The 19,719-nt window shown below is 55.0% G+C and overlaps 1 protein-coding gene across 1 annotated transcript; it reads left to right on the top strand.

Annotated features, from left to right (window-relative positions):
• The first annotated feature begins 1,088 nt into the window (after positions 1–1,088).
• Positions 1,089–18,118, top strand: ADAMTS8 (ADAM metallopeptidase with thrombospondin type 1 motif 8). Its single transcript, XM_027803202.2, has 9 exons — positions 1,089–1,745; positions 9,530–9,769; positions 9,997–10,129; positions 10,639–10,806; positions 11,008–11,306; positions 11,859–12,042; positions 12,351–12,523; positions 12,614–12,789; positions 14,540–18,118. Exons 1-9 carry the CDS (start codon positions 1,137–1,139, stop codon positions 15,270–15,272), a joined length of 2,715 nt encoding a protein of 904 aa, XP_027659003.2. The 5' UTR covers positions 1,089–1,136; the 3' UTR covers positions 15,273–18,118.
• Positions 18,119–19,719: the final 1,601 nt, after the last annotated feature.

Here is a 19,719-nt window from a genome sequence, read left to right on the forward strand (position 1 = left end):
ATTACAGCTGGTTGTTCCCTGGTGCTGAGCGGGTTCCCAGCCAGGGACAGCGTGTTTCTGCCCATCTCCTGATGTTTGCCACCGCTGAGCACGTGGCAGTAGTTACCTGGGTTTACAGCCAGAGACTTTGATACTCCTGCAAGGCAATGTGGCTGGGAAGGAAAACTCGGTCTGAAAGAGGGAAATGTGCATTTTAAATGAAGCTGCACAATATATCCATTTCCCACCCACCCCACCCCCCAAAAAAAAACCAAAAAACACAAACAAACCAATAAAATAAAATAAAATAAAATAAAATAAAATAAAATAAAATAAAATAAAAGGGACAGGAGGAGCTGGCTGCATCGTTTTATTCTCGTAGGTATTTTCCGGAAGACTGATTTAGCCCGTTGCTGGAGGAAACCCCACGTGGACCCGGCTGTTGGTTCAGGGCATGGAAACCTCCTTGTCCGTGTCACAGGGGCCCGAACCCTCCGTCCTTGGCTGGGGGAAGGACGTGGGAACCCGGGCGAACCCTCCCGAGGCACCTCCTGCCTCCAGGCTGGAGGGAGATGCTGGCACAGGACCCGGGGGGGGGAGGGGGGGGGGGATGTTGGGGACAACGGGAGAGGAGCTAGCCCGCTCGGGGCAAAGCCTCCTACGGTGTCCAGGTGTGGGAAAGGCAGCCGGGTGCCAGCCCCCAGCCCCTGGGGCAAGACCACCTCCCCGAGCCCCTGCACTGCAGGATCGGGCCCGGCGGGCAGGGGCTGGGCTGAAGGGGTTAATGCTGGAAGAGTAACAGGCTGGAGTTGACACTGGGAGGCAGGCGGGGCTCCCGGCGCCTGATTGGCCTCAAATCGCATCCAAAAGTGGGTTGGTGGTTTTTTTATTTTTTTTTTTTAATAATTTTTTTCTCTCTCTCTGCTGCTGCTTCTTCTTTCTTTTTTTTTTTTTTTTTTTTTTTTTCTCTTTCGGTTCTCCTCCTCCCCCAGGCTCTGGCTGGCAGGGGAGGGGAGTGGGGAACAGCGAGAGATCAAAAATAAACCTCTTATGTCAAAGCCGGGGGGAGAAAGTATAAATACCGCGGGCGCGGCGGCCGGCGCGGAGGCTGCGGGGGAGCCGGCGGAGCGCGGCGGGGCGGCGGGGCCGGGCCGGGGATGGGGCCGGGGATGGGGATGGGGCGGCGGGCGCTGCTGGGGGGCCGCGCCCCGCTCCACCTGCTGCTGCTGTGCCACGCGTGGGCACTGCCGCCCCCCCCGCGGGAGGCGCAGCCGCTGCTGCCCGCCCGCCTGCCCGCACCGCCGGGGCAGCTGGCCCTGCGCCTGGCCGCCTTCGGCCGCGCCGTCGTCCTCCGCCTGCGCCCCGACGCCGCTTTCCTGGCCCCCCGCCTCCGCCTGCAGCGCCTGGGGGGGCGCCGGCCGCCGGGACGGGCGCCGCCGCGCCGGGGGTGCTTCTACGCGGGGGGCGTCGAGGGGAGCCCCGAGGCGCCCGCCGTGCTCAGCCGCTGCGGCGGGGGGGGGCTCCGCGCCGCCTTCCTCCTCGACGGGGCGGCCTACGAGCTGCAGCCGCTCGGGCATCCCGCGCCCGGGCCGCCCTGGCGCCGCCTGCACCGGCTGCAGCGCCGCGCCGCCCCGCCGGGCCCCCCCGCCGCGCCCGGGCCGCCGCCGCCCCGCCGCGCCCGCCGCTTCGTCTCGCAGGCGCGGTACGTGGAGACGCTGCTGGTGGCCGACGCGTCCATGGTGCGCTTCTACGGGGAGGACGTGGAGGTAAGGGCTGCCCCGCCGTCCTGCCGTCCCCCTGTCCCCATTGCCCCTCCATCCCGTCATCCCGCCACTCCTCCGTCCTGTTGTCCCTCTGTCCCCTTCATCCTTCCGCCCCCTCCGTCCCCTTCCTTCATTCCTCCATCCCCATTGCCCCTCTGTCCCCTTCATCCCCTTCATCCTGCCACCCTTCTGTCCCCATCACCCCTCCATCCCTCTGTGCCCTCCATCCTCATGTTCCTCTTGTCCCTCCATCCCCTTCATGCCTCTGTCCCCTTTATCGCCTCCATTCCTCTGTCCTGCCCTTTCATCCCTCTGTTCCCATCACCCCTCTGTCCCCTTTATCCCCTCCATTCCTCTTTCCTCAAGCTCTTCCATCCCCTCCATCCCCTTCATCCCTCTGTCCCCACTGCCTCTCCATCCCCTTCATCCCACCACCCCTCTGTCCCCACTGCCTCTCCATCCCCTTCATCCCTCGCTCTCCTCTGGCCCTGCTGCCCTTCCATCCCTTCATCCTGCCACCCCTCCGTCCCCGTTGTCCCTCCATCCCCTCCTGCTGCCTCTCAGCCCCTCCATCCCCCACTGCTCCCCCAGCCTCTGCTGTGCACCCGGACCCGCAGGCACAAGCAGCCCCGGGGTGCCAGGGACCACCTTGGGTGAGCGAGTAGAGAGCTGGGGACAGGGTGGGGGACCTTGGGTCTGTCCCCACCTTCCCCGGCTGCGGAGGGGCTGTCAGTCCCCGGGGCAAAGGCTGCAGGGCTGATCTGTCTGTGTTTGGGGACACTTTGCCAGACTCAGCATCCATCCCAGGGAGCCGGGGTCTGCACAGGCTGGACACTGCCATGTCCCGTCACTCTGGTGTCCCCAAAGATGAGGGACAGAGGGGGTTAATGCCTTTCTTGCTGCAAGGGAATAGCCTGCTGCAAAGCGATGGGCTTAACTCCCGGATAGGAGCTCGGGCCAGATAGTAAATAAACCAGGGGCTGAGTAATGTGCAGTCCTGCTCCTGAGCCACCTGTTAGCAGCCCAGCAGATGGACCGACAAGCCTTTCCCCAGCCACCACAACCGCAAACGCTCCCCCTCCTTAAACACACTCCAGCTGCAGAGACCCTGCCCATGGCCAGGCTTGGTGGAGACCCCGGGAGCAGAGATCTTGGCCTCTGGAGCCCACACATCCATCTCCAGAGCTGTTGACCAGCGGCTTTCATCAGCATCACGTTATTTTTCACGCCTCTTGCAAAGCCAGTGCCCCCCCCCGCCCATGGTCCCTGCAGTGATGGGTTGTTCGGGTGCTTGGGTCCAAATCCAGGTCTGAAACGCGCTCGGGTCCTTGCAGGGGATAACTCTGCGCCGAAGCTGCTTGGCTTCAGCCATGGGTGGTTTGGGTCCAGGGCTGGAGCTCCGCGGGGAGCAGCCGGGCAACTGAAACCAGGGGCTGCGCTTTGGCTGCCTGGCTTTGCCACTTCTGCCAGCCTTATCCTTCCCCTGGGGGCTTCATCCAGCTTCTCCACTCTTAATAAAGCAGTGGTTTAATTCCAGCCCTGCTCAGGCGGGGCTGGACCTTGGGAAATGCTAAACCTTGGAGCTCCAGCTGATTTCAGCTGCTCAGCATCCCTCAGGTTTTGCTCCTTGCTTGGTTTTGCTTGCGTGCCACCATGCTGGGTTGGCAGGAACAGGTAGCAGAGAATCAGGGTTGACAGATGCTGCGCTGGGAGACAACCCCCCCGAGCAAACAGCAGTCAAGCACAGAGTTTGCAACGGAGTAACCCAAATTCTTAAGCAACAGGCATATAAATGGGGGTGAAAATCACTCTCCCTGTAGTGTGAGCCTGGTCTCTGATTCCCCGAAAGGACAGGGGGAAAAAAAATAGTGTGGTGCATCTTCTGCCACCAGCTGGGCACCCGATGGCTTTAAAGCAACACCCGAGGATCTGCCTCGGGCTACAAGTAAGGTGCTATGTTTGAGGGGGGAGTCACGGTAATGCCCAGCTCATTTTGGAGGAACAGAGCAAGAGTGTAAAGTGATTTGGAGAAAATCAACCAGCTCTCATGTAGTAGTATAAAAAAAAAGCCACCTGCTGTGTTTCTGTGTCTTTTGTTCTCAGCAACAAAAATGCAGGGAGAAGCATGGTTGCTGCTAACTCAGGAGACCAGCCAGCCATCTCACTTCTCCCTAAATACCTACATTTTGTGGGCCAAAAAAAAAAAAAAAAGTGATGGCTTGCTGGTGCTGGTGAGATCTTGGCTGATTAGGAGATGCGCAGGGAGCAGAAAGGTTGAGTCAGAAGAAACTATATTTATATAGTGACTTTTCTTCCCGTAACCACACTTTAATTACCAATTTTTATTAAAGGTCACAAGTATTGTGTGTATTCCTGGTTGTTTTCTTGCATAAGCTGTAACAGCTTCAGTAGAATAGTCGCCATAAGATGCATTCAAGCGTTGCAAGTTAGAATCAATGCCCTGCTGTTGTTAGGAAAATACTATTAATGATTTATTTCTAATCAATCCAAGCCTTATAGCTCAGACGTTAACCTAATTTAGGTAACAAATGTTTAATTCTACTTCTATCAACACTTAGGTAAACTAGGAGGAAATGATGAAGTAAGAGCAGAGCCAGAGTTGAAATTTGGGGGTTTAATCGCTCTTCTGGCTTGATGGTTGCTGCATGGGGTGTTGGAGGGGGCATTAGCAGCAGGACAGTGCTGAGCAGTAACACCTGTGAGCAGCTGGCAGGTTGAGGAGGGCTTGGCAGGATGTGACCTGCAGTAATTAGGAAGAGCCCCCTTATATAAGGGGTGGGTGCAAGGCCCTCAGCTGGTTACACAAGTCATCCTTTGTGTTTTTCCTGCAGAGGAGCCAGAATGTTTGAAGAAAAAGGACCATGAGCATCACTAACAGCATTAAGTGGGGGGTTGGGGATGGGAAACCGAGGCAGGAGATGGTGCAGGGGGTAATCCCTGTGGTGTGCAGGGAAAAGGGCATCTGGGCTGAGCACCTGCAGCACAGGCTGCACTTGCAGGGATGCTCAGCAGGGCTCGGGTGATGTTTGCCGAGACACCTAAAGCAACAGGCAGTTACAAAAACCGGCCGCGGCATCCCCAGCCAGTTGGCAGCTGAATCGGATTCCTGTGGTGGGATTTCTCCAGTCTCTTGGGTGCAGACAAGACGCATTTCCAAGCGTTCCTCTGCAAACACGATGGCTACGATCCCCTTTCTTTCCCCCTTGCTCTCACAAGTGAGGATTCTGCTATCCCAGATTCCAGGAGTTGGTAGTGACTGAGGACCCCGGGCAAAATCGGATTGGTTTGATTAAGCTGGGATTCCTCGCCTGACTTCTGTGGTTTTTTTTCCAGGTAGATCAATGAGGTTTTTGGAGTGCTGTTGCAATGCCTTCCTTCTAAGACCAGGTGGGTGCTGGAGTGCGTGGCATGGGGCACTGCTGGGGTCCTGCTGCCGACTCTCCTGCACCCAGGCTGTCTGTCAAAGTGACCTTGGAGGTAAAACCCAAGCCACCCCAGAGCCTCAGGTTCCCCCCCCACCGTGTCCGGCTCCTAGGCTTGCTTTAGGCTATTTTGCAGCTTGAGCGGGTAAATTCACTTAATCCCTTGACAAAAGGAGCTGACCCCTCCTGAGCCCATCCCAAAGGCAACTGGGGTGGGATTAAAGGGGATCTTTGCAAAGCAAAGGGGGACCTGTGCGGATGCTGCCACCCGCCAGCATTGCCGGTGCTTTTCCTCTGGGATTTGTCCCCCGGGTGTGACCCTGAGCCTGCATCTCCTTCGGTACAAGGGGTCGGAGGACCAGCCAGCCTCCCTAAATGTTCCCCTGGCCGAATGACTCGCTTCCTCGCATCGCCCCGTAATGTTAAACAGCTGCAGCGTTTCAGCCCTGCCGCTGGCGCGGTGACCGCCGATTATCAAGGGCTTCGGTATGAAAGGCACAGCGTGGAGGGAGCTGGCTCCCACCGGAGCAGCCCAGGAGCGGTTGCAAACTGCAGCTCTTCCCGCCCTGGGATGCTCTGGGGACGGGGTTTTGCTTCGTGTTCATCCCTGCCTGCGAAGAGGTGGTGGCAGTCTTGCGTGTGCCTCAGTTTCCCCTGCCCTGAAAAGGAGTCATTTGGGTCAGCCCCAAAAAATCCAGCAAGCAGGGAAGGAGGAGGGGGGAAAAAATCATGTGGCAAAGAGAATAAGGATGGGATGGAGAGCTGGGAAGGCAGAAGGGCAGGCAGGCAAGCAGGCTGGCAAGGTGTCCACCTCTCCTCGGGCTTGCCCCCTGTTTCCCTTGGCTGTCGCCCACATTTTTGCAAGGAAATTCTTGGCCTGGGCTTCAAACCACAGGAGGGGGCTGGCAGGGCGGCCGCCGGCCACTGCGGGTATCCGAGCCAGGGGGTCAGCACGCAGATGTCGCTTCGGGGGAGAGAGACAGGCTGGGATATGTTTTTACCAGTTGTTTTTTAAAAGCTGGGCAGCCCTCGCATCTGACCCTGTGTTTTCTTCCTTCCATCTGTCTGTGCTCCAGAAATCTCTGCGTTTCTCTTTTCTCCCCCCGCTCCCCTACAGAAATGCTGGCTTCTAGGGAGAAAGGCGGGGGGCGGCGGGGGAACCAACCCAAAGCCAACAACTCCATGAACAAACAAACCTACAGCCCCAGGTGGGGTTGAGCATTAATCTCCACAAGCTGGGGAGCATGTCGGAGGGAGGCAAGTGGTGCAGGGGTGTTGTACGGGTGCTGCCTGCCATCCTTCTGCACTGGGTGGGTCCAGCGATATTAGATCAGTATGTGCATACCACAATAATAGTTAGTGTCTGTGTAAGAGCAGTTCCTCCTTGAAAAATAATTATGGTTTAAAACAAAAACAAAACAAAAAAACAAAACAGTTTAGGGATCTCCGCAAGCTTCAGATTCTGAGTGGTTCTCGTGAAGGAGAACGTAAGCAGAGACTTTGCAAGAGCCTGTATCAGAAAGCTAAATCCTTCAATATTATGAGGTTAAAAACAACCACTTCTGTTCTCCGTGCTCTGACTTACATTCATTTTTTTCCATTGCTGACCCTCTGCCCATGCTTTTTGCTGCTGCCGGTCTCATGTCAGGTAATGCTGGTGGTACCTGTGCATGCTTGGCTTAGCAGTGGCGATTTTCTATGCAGCCTGCTCTAGGTGAGCTGCTTGAGCAGGGCGGTTGAACTAGATGATCTCCAGAGATCCCTTCCAACCCTGACCACTCCGTGATGCTGTGGCAGGAGGGGTGTCGGAGCTGCTGTAACGCAGGTGTGTTGGACAACAGGCATCCTCCCTTGTTTTAGGGGGGAAACAGGTGGAATTTGAGGTTCTTGAGACCAGAGGGAGCCAAAGATTGCAGCCGGGGAGAAAAGAGGTAGGTTTTGGGGGGCATCACCAGGCAGTAGAAACCCCTGCACTGCCTCTGCAGCGTGGTGGCTCGGCTGCAATGCTCATACCTGGCCATAAAAGCAGAGCATGGGGCAGAGGAGGGATGCTCCTGCAATCCTCTCGGCCTTGGGCTGCTGTCCTCTCCCCCCACAGCAGGTAAGGGGTTGATTTTCCAGCTGTATTTACTAGCTGGACAGAAATCCTGCCAAGATCTTGAGATGCTGGTTGGAAAAGGCAGGGAAGCACCTTGTGCCCAATGTGCTGCAGTGCCTTGCAAGGAGGCAGGAACCAGTCCGTTTGTACCTCTGGGCTGCCCAAAGCTGACCCTGTGGCTGCCCCACACCTGATTCCGATACCCTCGGGGTCAGACCCACATCCTCAGCCTCTGTGCTGGGAAGGAAACCCCGGAGAAGGCGGCGTTCCCTCCTGGGCGGCTTGTCAAGCCAGAGCCTGTTTGCAAAGGCACGAGAAGGATGGGACAAGCGGGATTCAACTCGTCCGCAGCCTGTTGTTGGCCAAAAGCACTCAGGCAGCCTCTCCTGAGCCCTGGGGATCCTGTAATTTGCTTTTGGCCCCAGCTCCAAACCTTTGGCCAAGCCAAGGCAGTGCAGGTGGATTGCTGCTCTCCCCGGAGCGGTCAGGGTCCAACTGAAACCCAACCAACTCCTGCACGGTCCAGGGATGGGTATAAATAGACACCAGATGGTGGAACAAGTGAATTTGACCTTTTAATCTGCACTAAATAGTTGTTTGTTCGGTTCGTTTTCTGTCTTCGCTTTCCAGACGAAAGCAGGGCGGACGGACGTTTTCCGAGTCCCTCCATTCCTGCTGCTGAAAGAGTTTCTTGGCTGGATGTAACCCTGAGGATGCGAGGGTTGGTGTCCCAGGGGATTTGCCATAGGGATTGAGAGCTCCCAGGTAAAAACTACCGGGATGGAGAGAAACCTCTAATGGGTTAGAAAAGGATGCGGCAGAATTTGCTCCCATGGAAATGAGGGATGATCCCATGATGCACTGCTCCAGCACAGAGCATCCTTCTAGATCTTCGCACACGTAATCTTAGGAAGGGTTTGTGATGGTTGCTTTTAGGAAGGTTCCCAACAGACTTTCCCCATGGGGTAAACAATTCCCCCGGTCCCCTGCAGCAGCTGCTCACGGGGATCTCGCCTGGGTTTCTTGCCTCGGCGGTGACTTCTCCGTGACATTTGTTGCGTGCTTTGGGCTGGGATGTGAGTCATGTCGCGGAGATCTGGCCAGTCTAAATAAACCAGTCTATTCAGTGCTCCCATCATCCTTGCCGGGGCCTGCCCTCAGATAATGAGCCGGGGAGGACTTGGGATACATCTTGCTGAAGCAAAACATCTGTTTATGTGGAGTTGCCAGCGGTGGGGTAAAATGGGGCAGAATAACTTAAAATAGCCACAAGTGCCCTGGGCGAGCAGCTGTTGGTGCAGCAAATATGCTGTCACTATTAGGGGACGGGGGTATCCCCTAAACATCTCCCTCGTTTTCTGAGAAAATGGCCTTTTGTGCATATCACTGTCCTGGCAGCGTCACGATGGGTGAGCGCGCCAAGCCGGCTCCGCTCAGAAAACATGTATTTTGGGTGAAAATCAGGTGTTGGAGAGAGCTTCCACTGAGTCCTTCCAGTTTAATTAGGTAGTGGCACTGGAGTGAGACCACAGGGTGTAATTCATCTGGGGAGGAGAGAGGCCACTTTCTCTTTCCCAATATGATATTGTGTAATAGCTGCATTTTTTTCTCCTGACTCTTGGCTGCGAGCGGGTGCCAAGCAGAGGAGGAATTTCGATGCTCCGATAAGATGTTTACATCAGCTTAAACACCGCTGGCGCGTTTGACATATTAAGTAATCTCTGACCGTCCCAGTTGCCCGAGCTGGGAATGCTGCTGGGCGAAGACTCGGCCGTCGAAGCGGTTTGGCTCCGGTTTGTCGCCAAGGACGTTGGGTTCAAACCCTGCCGACCAGAGCGGGCAGGAGTTTTACGGCGATGCGAGGGCGGTTTTGCACCAGCGAGGGGATGCATGTGGGGCAGTTCCTGTCCTAGGGCAGGGTTAACGCTTTGGGAATAGGCAAGAGCACTCGTGAGGTTTTGCCAAGGGATTTCTGGGTGCCAAGGGTTCATGGCAGGTGAGACGCAGCGTCTGGAGAAGGGGATGCAGGGGTGGGCTTGCTGTGCCCGGTGCTGGGCACAAGGTGTAAAGCATTGCGTACAGAAAAGGCAGCGCTTAGTCTGTCAACCCCAGTGGCTGCCTGAGTCGGTCTGGATGTAGTAGGCTTCATAAATGAGATCCATTTCTCCTTTCCTACCATAAAATTAAAAAAAAAGCCCCATGGCAAAGGCTTTAACCAGGCTCTGCCTGCCTTTCTTTCCCCACAGAACCATGTCCTGACCCTGATGTCCATGGCTGCTCGCATCTACAAGCACCCCAGCCTGAAGAACTCCATCAACCTGGTCGTGGTGAAGGTGCTGGTGGTGGACGAGGCGGCAGCGGGGCCAGAGGTGTCCGACAACGGCGGGCTCACCCTGCGCAACTTCTGCAGCTGGCAGCAAAAGTTCAACCCCACAAGTGACCGGCACCCGGAGCACTACGACACTGCCATCCTGCTGACGAGACAGGTCCGCAGGGTCCCTTGGGGATGCTGGGGGTGGGGGGAGGAACGGGGTCGAGGAGGGATCCCCCCACCATGCACAGAATGGAGCCTGCAGCAATGCAGCTGAGGGGGCGGTTGAATTTGGGGTGCAGAGCACCAGTGGGTCACCCAGCTCTGCCTGGAGATGTTGGGGCAGCCGAACTGGGGACCCCTTCACCCTGCCTTACCCGCCCCGGCGCTGCTCGCAACCAGGATTTCTGCGGACACCAAAGCTGCGACACGCTGGGAGTGGCGGATATTGGCACCATGTGTGACCGCAACAAAAGCTGCTCGGTGATCGAGGACGAGGGCCTGCAGGCAGCCTACACCCTGGCTCACGAACTGGGTAAGGCATCCCTTCCCAAAGGGGTTGCTCCTTTTTCAGCCTGCCATTGCCAGCCCAGCTGCTGGGAGGGGATGTAGCACAGCCCAGCACCAGCATCTCCCGGCTGGGTACCACCCACCGAGCCTCGGGCAGCACTGGGGAGCTCCTGCCACTGTCAGAAGCTGGTTTGCACCAGCAAAACCGCTTCAAAGTGCCCGAATTGGTGTAAGTGGGTGTATTTGCCTGGTGGATGAGCTAAGGCAGGGGAGCAAGCAGTTTTCCCCCCCTCAGTTTGCCACTCCTAGAGATGCCCGGACTGATTTGGGCTGCTTCACCCTGTGTACAGCAGGCTGTACCGCTGAGACAGAGCAAGCTCTGTTTTGTTTAGCACTTCTGATTTATCGAAGCAAGTAGCTTTTGCAGCAATGGAACTGCTTGATGACTTAGAGATGCTCCCAACTGCCCACGCACCGCTGGCAGCAGGGGCTGGGCTTGGGGGCTGCGGCTCAGCGATGCTCTCTGCTCCCCAGGCCACGTGCTCAGCATGCCCCATGATGACTCCAAGACCTGCGAGCGGCTCTTCGGGCCCCTCGGCAAGCACCACATGATGGCCCCTCTTTTCATCCACTTGAACAAGACCCAGCCCTGGTCTCCTTGCAGCGCCATGTACCTCACTGAGTTTCTAGATGGAGGGCACGGTAAGGCTCAGTTCAGCCACCTCATCATTCAGGACAACCTTTTCCTTAATTGCTCAGGCTCATTGCAACGCCTGGAGGTGGGTGTGGGGTGAAGGGGGAGTCGGATCAGAAGGCAGAGAGAGGTTTGGGGTGCCCCGCTTGGTGCAATCTGTGGCATCGAGCCCTGATGCATCTCCAACCTAATTCTTGTGCCTTGCCCAGGCGACTGCTTGTTGGATGCCCCAGCCAGCCCCCTGGCCCTGCCTGTGGAGCTGCCCGGCCAAAAAGCCCTCTACAGCCTGGACCAGCAATGCCAGCAGATCTTCGGCAAGGACTTCCAGCACTGCCCCAACACCACAGAGGAGGACATCTGCGCCCAGCTCTGGTGCAGGACCGGCAGTGGGGAGCCCCTCTGCCACACCAAGAACGGCAGCTTGCCATGGGCCGATGGCACCCCCTGCAAAGGCGATGGGCTATGCTGGGATGGCCGCTGCGTGCCACAAGATGCCCTGAAGCCCCAGGTAATGAGGGGGAAGGGGTTTGGGGACCAGCAGTCTGGGGCTTGACCCTTTGGGATTCCCAAATCTCTGCCCCTGGTCCTGGTGTCTCCTGGTCTAGCTTTGGATTTGCCCGATTTGTTTTCTGGATCTCTCCTTCAACAGCACCTTGCGATAATCTTTATCGCTGGCAAGCCCAGCTTGTAGCTAAATGCTGCCGTATATTTTGCTGAGGCGTGAGCTGGTCTGAACCAGAGCAAGCACCCACAGTTCTGCAATTAAATCATCACTTTTTGCCTGGCTGGGGGAATTAGTGAAGATTTCCAAGTCAGTCAGCAAAGTACTTAAACCCAAGCTTAACTTTAAGCACATGAACAGACTGGTGGAAGTCTGTAATAACTTCGTGTGAAGTATGTGCTTAAGTGCTTTGCTGGATCAGGGTCCCAGCTGGTGACACAGGGGGAGGTGCTGGGGGGGATTTAGTGTCGCTCCAGAGCTTTGCTCACCCTGAGAGTGAGCAGCCAGGGATGGACGGGCTCGGAGGTGGATGTAGCAGCTTCTCCTGGCCTCTTGCAGCCGGCGGTGGACGGTGGCTGGGGCCCATGGAGCTCCTGGGGCTCCTGCTCCCGGACCTGCGGCGGTGGCGTGCAGTTCTCCTACCGGCACTGCGACAGCCCCAAGCCCCAGCACGGCGGCTGGTACTGCGAGGGCCAGCGTGCCAAGTACCAGTCCTGTCACACTGACGAGTGCCCGCCGGACGGTAAGGGACGCCGTGCCCCGGTGCACGCTCACCTCCCGCTCCTGTGTCTCTAGAACCTGTCACCAGGGGTTGCTCCGCTCTCCCTTGAGTATTTATATTTTTTGGTGGGGGGGAAAGAGCCTTCTGCTGGGGGTTGTGATCCCTTCCCGCTGGGTGGAAGGCGTTTGGCATCCCTCCTCTGCTTGCAAGCTTGCTGCGCACTCTGGCGATGCTCAGCTCGCTCCCACATCTCCGCGACGGCTCTCTGAGGACAGCCGTTCCCACCGGCTTCCCACAGCTCCCAGGTCATGTTTCACCTTTCCTTGCAGGGAAAAGCTTTCGGGAGCAGCAGTGCGAGAAGTACAATGGCTACAACTTTACGGATCTGGAAGGGAATCGCCTGGAGTGGGTTCCCAAGTACGCGGGAGTGTCCCCCCGGGATCGATGCAAGCTCTTTTGCCGAGCCAGAGGGAGGAGCGAATTTAAAGTCTTCGAGGCCAGAGTAAGACACCTGGTGATGATAATCACCCCTCTTTCCCCCCTTGGAGCTCAAATGCCCTAATTTCTCCTCTGCCCCCCCACCTTTCCCTAGGTGATTGACGGGACGCTGTGTGGACCCGAGACCCTCTCCATCTGTGTCCACGGGCAGTGCGTCAAGGCTGGCTGCGACCACATCGTTGGGTCCTCCAAGAAGCTGGACAAGTGCGGGGTGTGCGGTGGCAACGGCTCCACTTGCAGGAAAATCTCCGGCTCACTCAACCGATCCAAGTAAGGCACTGGGGAGAAGGGCTCTGCAGAGATGGGCTGGGGGCAGACCAGCTTACCCCTCTCCGCCTCCTTTCTTCTTTGTTTTTTGTTGCAGAAGTGCTAGGTTAGGGATGTTAGGACTCCTTCTAGGTCGCATAAAGCCGGTTTGCTTTCCGTACCCGAATCATTGCATCTATGCATCCGAGCAGCCGGACTAGAGGAGCGCTTGGCTTCCCCTCTCAGCCCTGAAGCTGGGTGGCCTTGCAGCAGCCTGGTCTCCTCCTCAGACTTTGGGAATTACACTGGGTTTATTTCGGGGCAGTATTATGCAAGCCAAGCAGAGTTTATTTCCTAAAATAATAGCTGGTGCTGACACGGGCAACAGGCTCCGTACTCCACTGCAAATAAATCTGCTGCCCCAAGTTGTTTATAATATGTATCTCACCCCAATGCAGCCGGTTGGGCACATATTCAAGAACTGATGTGGGATATAAATAGTTCAATAATTTTTCCCTGGGCTTGGGGGTGAATTTCAGTCCCGGGACTCGGGCATTGAGGCAGCCGCTTCCCTTGCCCAAGATCCCCGTTGCTTTGCCAAAGAGCTGAATTGAAGGCTTTTGTTGAAAATATCGTAACAAAAGCCCAACGCATCCAATTCCATGCGGCGAGGTGACTCACACAGTCAAATTAGATTTCCTAAATGGTTTCCTTCCAGGGAACCAGCTGAAATGGGGCTTCCACTCTCCTATGAATTGTTTGCGGTTGACTAAAGAGAGATTAGCGTGGCAGCTACAGCCAAGAAGAGATCCCATTAAGATCAGGGTTAGGGAGGCCAGGGTGACTGAGAGCACAGTTTGACCTAAAGGCTTTTTTCCAAAATACTCCAAACCTAATTCCTGACCTCAGCGTCAACGTGGGGATGTGTGGAACACGATCCTGCCGGCCCCACGACGTGACTCATGCCAGGATGGCATTTTATTGTAGTGGCACGTAATTACCATAGCATGGGGTGCCGAGGGCTTGAATACCAAAGCCTTCCCGGTGCTGTCCCGGGAGCTGTAGTGCTCCGGGGATCTTGTTTGGGAGGGAGATCCTCCCCCAGCATGGCAAGGTGCTCTGCGCCCTCCAACAGAAGCTCTTCTGTGTCATGGGTGGTGGCTGCAAAACTCTTCCAAAGATGAGCCCAGGGTACAGAGATGCCCACCCATGGATAGGGGATGGTTCTGCTGCAGTAGGACTTGCTGTCTTCTAGGAAAGGCTTTTGAGTGGATATCCAAGTCATCTGCAATATGAGATGCCTGTTGGATTAACTGTTTAACTGCTGATCTGGTTCTAGCAGCAGCATCTGGCCAACGTGTGTATCCTCTGAGCGTACAATGCCAGCAGCGCCCCGACTTACTGCTGTTCTGCTGTTCTGTATCTATCTATAGCTGACGCTATCAGTCAGCATCACCTGTGACAGCACCACTGGCAGAGCCAAGCTTTTAGTCCCAAACACCTCACCCATTTCAAAAGAAAGGGGAATTTTCCACCAAGGCCGATAACCGTGGGGCTGCTCGTTTGATTGCATCGCTCATTTTTGCGTGTAATTCAGCAAAATCTTCCAGCCAAGCATTCATCTGGCACAACTACAGTATTTCCAGCTCCTAAGTGCTCTGGGCTACAGAGTGATGGCTTCAGAGCCATGATCCCGCTTGCCAAGGGCCATCCCTTGCCTGGGTCTCCTCTTAGGAAGTCCAGGAAAATAACCGTGTCCCTTTGCCCTGCACAGATACGGCTACAACGACATTGTCACCATCCCCGCCGGGGCAACCAACATCGACATCAAACAGCGCAGCCACAGAGGAGTCCGTCACGATGGGAATTACCTGGCCCTGAGGACCCTGGAGGGCAAGTACCTGCTGAACGGAGACTTTGCCATCTCAGCCATGGAGCAGGACATCCTCATTAACGGGACCATCCTGAAATACAGTGGCTCCATGACGACCCTGGAGAGGCTGCAGAGCTTCCGACAGCTCCCGGAGCCCCTGACCGTCCAGCTGCTGACCATCGCTAGTGAGGTCTTCCCACCCAAAGTCAAGTACACCTTCTTCATCCCCAAGGATGTCCCTTTCAGCAAGCAGAAGGGCAAAGAGAAGAAGTCAGCCAATGTCATCCGACCGATGCTGACCTCCCAGTGGGTCCTGGGCGACTGGTCCGAGTGCTCCAAGACATGCGGCTCCGGCTGGCAGAGGCGGACGGTGGATTGCCGAGACGTGGAGGGTCAAACCTCCTCCACCTGTGACAGAGCCCTCAAGCCTGAGGACATCAAGCCCTGTGGAGATGTCCCCTGCCCGCTCTGGCGCCTGGATCCCTGGTCCCCCTGCTCCCAAACTTGCGGTGAGGGCATGCGGACACGCAACGCCTCTTGCATCGATTACACCGGTAAAATCACCGCCCCGGAGAAATGCAGCTCACCGGGGCCACCGCCGGCCACCGCCACCTGCCTGCTGCGGCAGTGCTGAGCCGTGCCGGGACAGGCTCGGCAGCAATGCGCCAGGGCAGGATGGCGAGGATGCCACGATCTTGCTCACCAGACTAATAACCACTCTCCAGCGGTTCATCCCCACCCCATCGATGTCTACCTCAGAGGGGGGAATACCGGCAGCAAAATGGGGAGGAATCACTTCTTTTCCTTTCTTTCTTCCTTTCTGGCTGGCTGCTCGCAGGCAAGTTATAATTTAAGGGGAAAAATAACCGTATCTGTAGGGTGTTTCCAAAGAGTTGTTGTTAAATGTGGTTGCGGACTCTGTTTGTAAGGTTCGCTGGGGCTTGTTGCTGGAAAAAAACACGGAGCCTGGCTTTGCCATCGCCCCGTCCCAGCTGTAGGTCGAGGAGGTCCAGGGTGGGCGGCTTAGCTGATAAAATTGGGATCCCTTTGCAAAAGGCTTGGATTGAGTTGCCGTCCCCTCCCTGCAGCAGCGTGGGTGTCCTTCAGCACGGGGAGTGTTTTATCGGCTGTGGGTTTAGCTTGGGAGGTGACTCGCTGGTTTGGCTGGGAGCGAGCCGAGGGCTGGATCCTGGCAGGCACATGGCAGAAGGACAGGCAGGGTGGTCATGGTGGTTTCTGCTGGATTTATAATCCACGAGGCGACAAACATCTGTCTCCAAACACCCCCAGCATCAGCAGAGAGATTCCTAGAGCTGCAGCCCCATGCCTCGATCTTCCCAGCTGCAAACCCAGGGCTTAATTACACCTGAGCTGGCTTGCAGGGCTGCTGTGAGGATTAATTAATTACTAATTCTGCAGTGCTTTGGCTGTGAAACTCCGACCCCCTCTGGAGTGGACACTTGGGTGTGCCAGCATTTCCCCTCCCACCCTTGGCTTTCGGTCCCCTGCATCTTGCTTTCCCAGCTCTGCTTGGATTTTGGAGATAATTTGCTAACGTGGCTCGTAGCAGGGCTGAGCCCAGGAGCAGCAGGTGCTGAGCCCTCTCCTGAGCCCACCACGGTGATGGGTGCCGCTCTCCACCTCTGCTTTCCCGGGATATGTGAAGATGCTCGGGTCTGGCACCGGGTTTCAGCCCTGCTTTAGCGATTCTCAGTCTATTCGCCAGCAATTCACGCCTGGCAAGGCTGGAGCTCCTTCTTCCCGGTGGGAAGCAGCCAGGCCCCCTCTCCCCAGCCCAGCCGCTCCCTGGCCCCGGCACAGATGGCTGCTCGGTCCCTGAACCCCCCATCAAAGCAGTCGCCATCCGTGTGCTGGCAGCAGCTGGTGCCTGGGGAGTGGGGATGGAATTTGGGAAGGTTTTGCCATCCCTGGATGAGCGATTCGGTATTTCCAGGATCCTCTCTCGATGCCCCTCGCTGCTTCCCTGCGGATGCCCATAACCCTGCCTTGACTCCCCTTTTGGCAGCAAAACGTTGAATTTCCCGTGGGAACAGCCTTTCTCATCCGGAGGGGAGGAGGGCTGGAGTTTGTGGTGCCTGAGCTTCCCCATCTGCAGTTGCGGAGCAGATCTTTTTTCCTTGTCCCTTTTGCCTGAGCTGAGCCTGTGTGAGACCCTCGTCTCGCTGGCCGGGCAGGTTTGGGATGGGGCCATGGGTGAGCCACTCTGGAGCTGTGCCGGAATCCCTACCATTGATTTGAAAACCCAAGATACTCAGCTTTTATCTCCCGTAGGTGATTCCTATTGAAACCAAGGGGCTCCAGCCAAGGGCTGAGGGTACCGAGGGCTTGGCTCCTTGCTTTTTTTTTTTTTTTTTTTTTTTTTTTTAGGGAAGAAAAAAAAATAAAAATAAAGACCAGCTGCAGAGTTTGGATGCAGAGCTGTTTGGGCTGTCGTTCAGACCTACCTTCGGGCAATGTTCTGTGTCTGCTAATTAATCTCCAGGAATTTAACAAATAGCTGGATGCTAAAGTCATGTAGCCTTGCAGGGTTATTTTCTTTTTCCCCTTTGAGTCTGTGAGGGTTTTAACTCAAAGGCCAGCATGTGTTTCCTCTCCAGCGTCGTAAACCATCATTTAGGATGGGTCAGAAATTTCAGCCTGAGATGGTGCCAAGGAAAACGTCCGCATTTATCACACAGGAGTCGTGCATGCCAAGGGTCTCTTCCAGTTTTCTATAGTCACTGCGTGGTTGCTTAGCCGCAGCTTCCTAGATGCAAAAACTCCCTGCCATGGGCAAATCCTGCTGTTTTTCCAGCGAGGAGGAGGATGGGGAGCTGCTGGGAGCAGGGGGACCGCAGGTGGCGATGCTCGGTTGAGGTGTGGGGTCGGTCTGGGTGATGGTAAGTGGGATTCCTGCCCTAGCCTTCCCGTAGAAACACGTAGCCTTTATGCTGATTTAAGTCAAAGAGGTTATATATTAGGATATATATATATATGTATATATGTTTCCCTTCAGTGAAGGATTGTAGCAATGTACTGAGCCTCTTGTGTTAGGTATTTATTATAAAATTCTGTTTGGTTTTGTACAGTAGCTGTCTGGAAAAGAGAGGGGAAAAAAAAAAAGAAAAAAGAAATAAATAGTAATAAAAAAAGACTGTCTTGTTTTAACATGCTGCTCCCACATCCCCACTCCGAAACCCGCAGCGGGGTCGGAGAAGGGATGCCTTTGCTCATCGTTTAACCACTTCAGTATATGACTGGTGTCTCCCTCCTCCCTGCTGCATCCAAATCAGGGTGCAATTGCTGGCCGAGCTGTGTAAGCATAACAAATCCTACCGAAATTAAGCTTTGGACTTTGAAGGGGAGGGAAAAATATCGTTTTCTGGGTTTGAGCCTTTTGTCTGTATTTGTTTTAACTTTTAGAGCAGTCTGTTTGTGACTCTGCCTTTACCCCTTCAATAAAGGATTTCCTGCCTCTTACCTCTTTGCATTCGTCTCTATTTGCATTTTCTCAGGATACTTTGGGTTTTTTTCTATCCCAAGAGCAGTGTCTTAAATCTCCCTTTTCTGTAGCTTATCCAGCCTTAAATAAAAGGTTAATTTGGTTTTAAGATGCTGAACCAAAACATTATATGATGGCGTAGACAAAACCCAGGGAGCAAAAATTATTCCCCGGAAATTTTGAAATCATCTCTGTTTTACGGACTGCTTATGAGCAGCTACCTCCTCTCTATACATACATCCGTATAGATAATTCTGCTGCTTACCAGGAGGGCATACAGCCTAAACAGGGCTAAAACAGGGGACGCTGGCTCCTTCACTGAAATATATAATAGCCACGGGTAGTAGGAACTTGGTGCTGTCTCTGTAGGTGCGGCATTTTCCTCCAAAACACCAGATCACTGGAATTTGGTTGATGGCAACACAGATTTTGGAGCTTTCTTGTTGGAATAAGCATGGGCTCATTACAAGGTAATTTGGGTATCTTTGCTTGGGTCAAACAGGCTCTGCTGCTAGATGTTGAATAGCAGCTGTGGTTTATTTTCTGTATATTGGTCCACTGACAGAGCTAGAAAACGATGCTGCAGAGGCTGCCTAAAATTTAGCCGCATGGGAGAGCAAGGGAAAGGGTTAACCCATCGCCATGGGACGTGTCACAACATTAATGGGCACAGCCACGCATGCCACCCTATTTATAACCAGGTGTGACATTCATTTTAGATGACTTCCCCTGGCACCCGTACAGCCAGGTCCTGGGTTTCGGCTCATTAAGGCAGCAGCCTGCCCTGGCTTTTCCCCTACCTTTCTTTTTTGTCGTTTTGTTGCCATTGCTGGGTTTGAGTTCAATAATTGGAATTTCAAACAATGCCAAAGGCTCTGGGATATTACTGGGTAGGAAAAAGCCCTTAATTAATCATAGCAGCATAACCATCATAATTTAATTTTGAGAAAAGAAGAGTGGGATAAGAAAATAAACCTTAGGGGAGCTTCTCGGTCGCCATATCTGCGATGGTACCCCAGAGACAACGGGGGCCAGTGGGCAGAGAGATGCCTTTTGGTAGCCCCATCAGGGGGAAGTTATTAGGGTCAACCCATGGCTGGACCCCTGGCCCTGTGCTGCGAACGGTGCTGCTCCCCAATCAGGGATAATTATATTTTATCAGCGTATTTCCTCTTATGAGGTGCTTGCAGAGGATGTGGGATGCCACAGGCTGCTCCCCCATGCATGGTACGTGTGGAGATGGTGGTTTGGTCCTTGTTCCGAAACCTCCTGCCTCCAAGGGTTGGGATCTCCTGGTCTCCAACCCCACTTATTGCTGGAGAGTCGCTTCCCCCTTGTCTTTGTGCTCACGCTGTTCTTCAGGTCAACAGCTTTCCCCTCTCCTTGGTTTGTACCTGCCCTCCCGTGTGTTTGTAGGTGGGAGCTGTACCCTCTTTCAGCCTTATTTTGCTAAACTTCGCAAGCCAAGCTCTGTGGGCTCAGCTCATAAAATACCCTCCTCGGCTCTGGGCTGAATTTATTATCCCCAGGCAGAAGTGACCATGCTGTCCCAGCAAGGTCACATCGGCAGCTGGTGCTC

This window comes from Falco cherrug, chromosome 17 (genome assembly GCF_023634085.1).
Source record: "Falco cherrug isolate bFalChe1 chromosome 17, bFalChe1.pri, whole genome shotgun sequence".
Classification (NCBI taxonomy): Eukaryota; Metazoa; Chordata; class Aves; order Falconiformes; family Falconidae; genus Falco; species Falco cherrug.

Coding starts and splice junctions, on each gene's coding strand:
- ADAMTS8 (XM_027803202.2), top strand. CDS start 1,137: ATGGGGCCGGGGATGGGGATGGGGCGGCGGGCGCTGCTGGGGGGCCGC. Junction 1,746..9,529: donor TCTACGGGGAGGACGTGGAG/GTAAGGGCTGCC, acceptor CTTTCCCCACAG/AACCATGTCCTGACCCTGAT. Junction 12,790..14,539: donor GGCTCACTCAACCGATCCAA/GTAAGGCACTGG, acceptor TGCCCTGCACAG/ATACGGCTACAACGACATTG.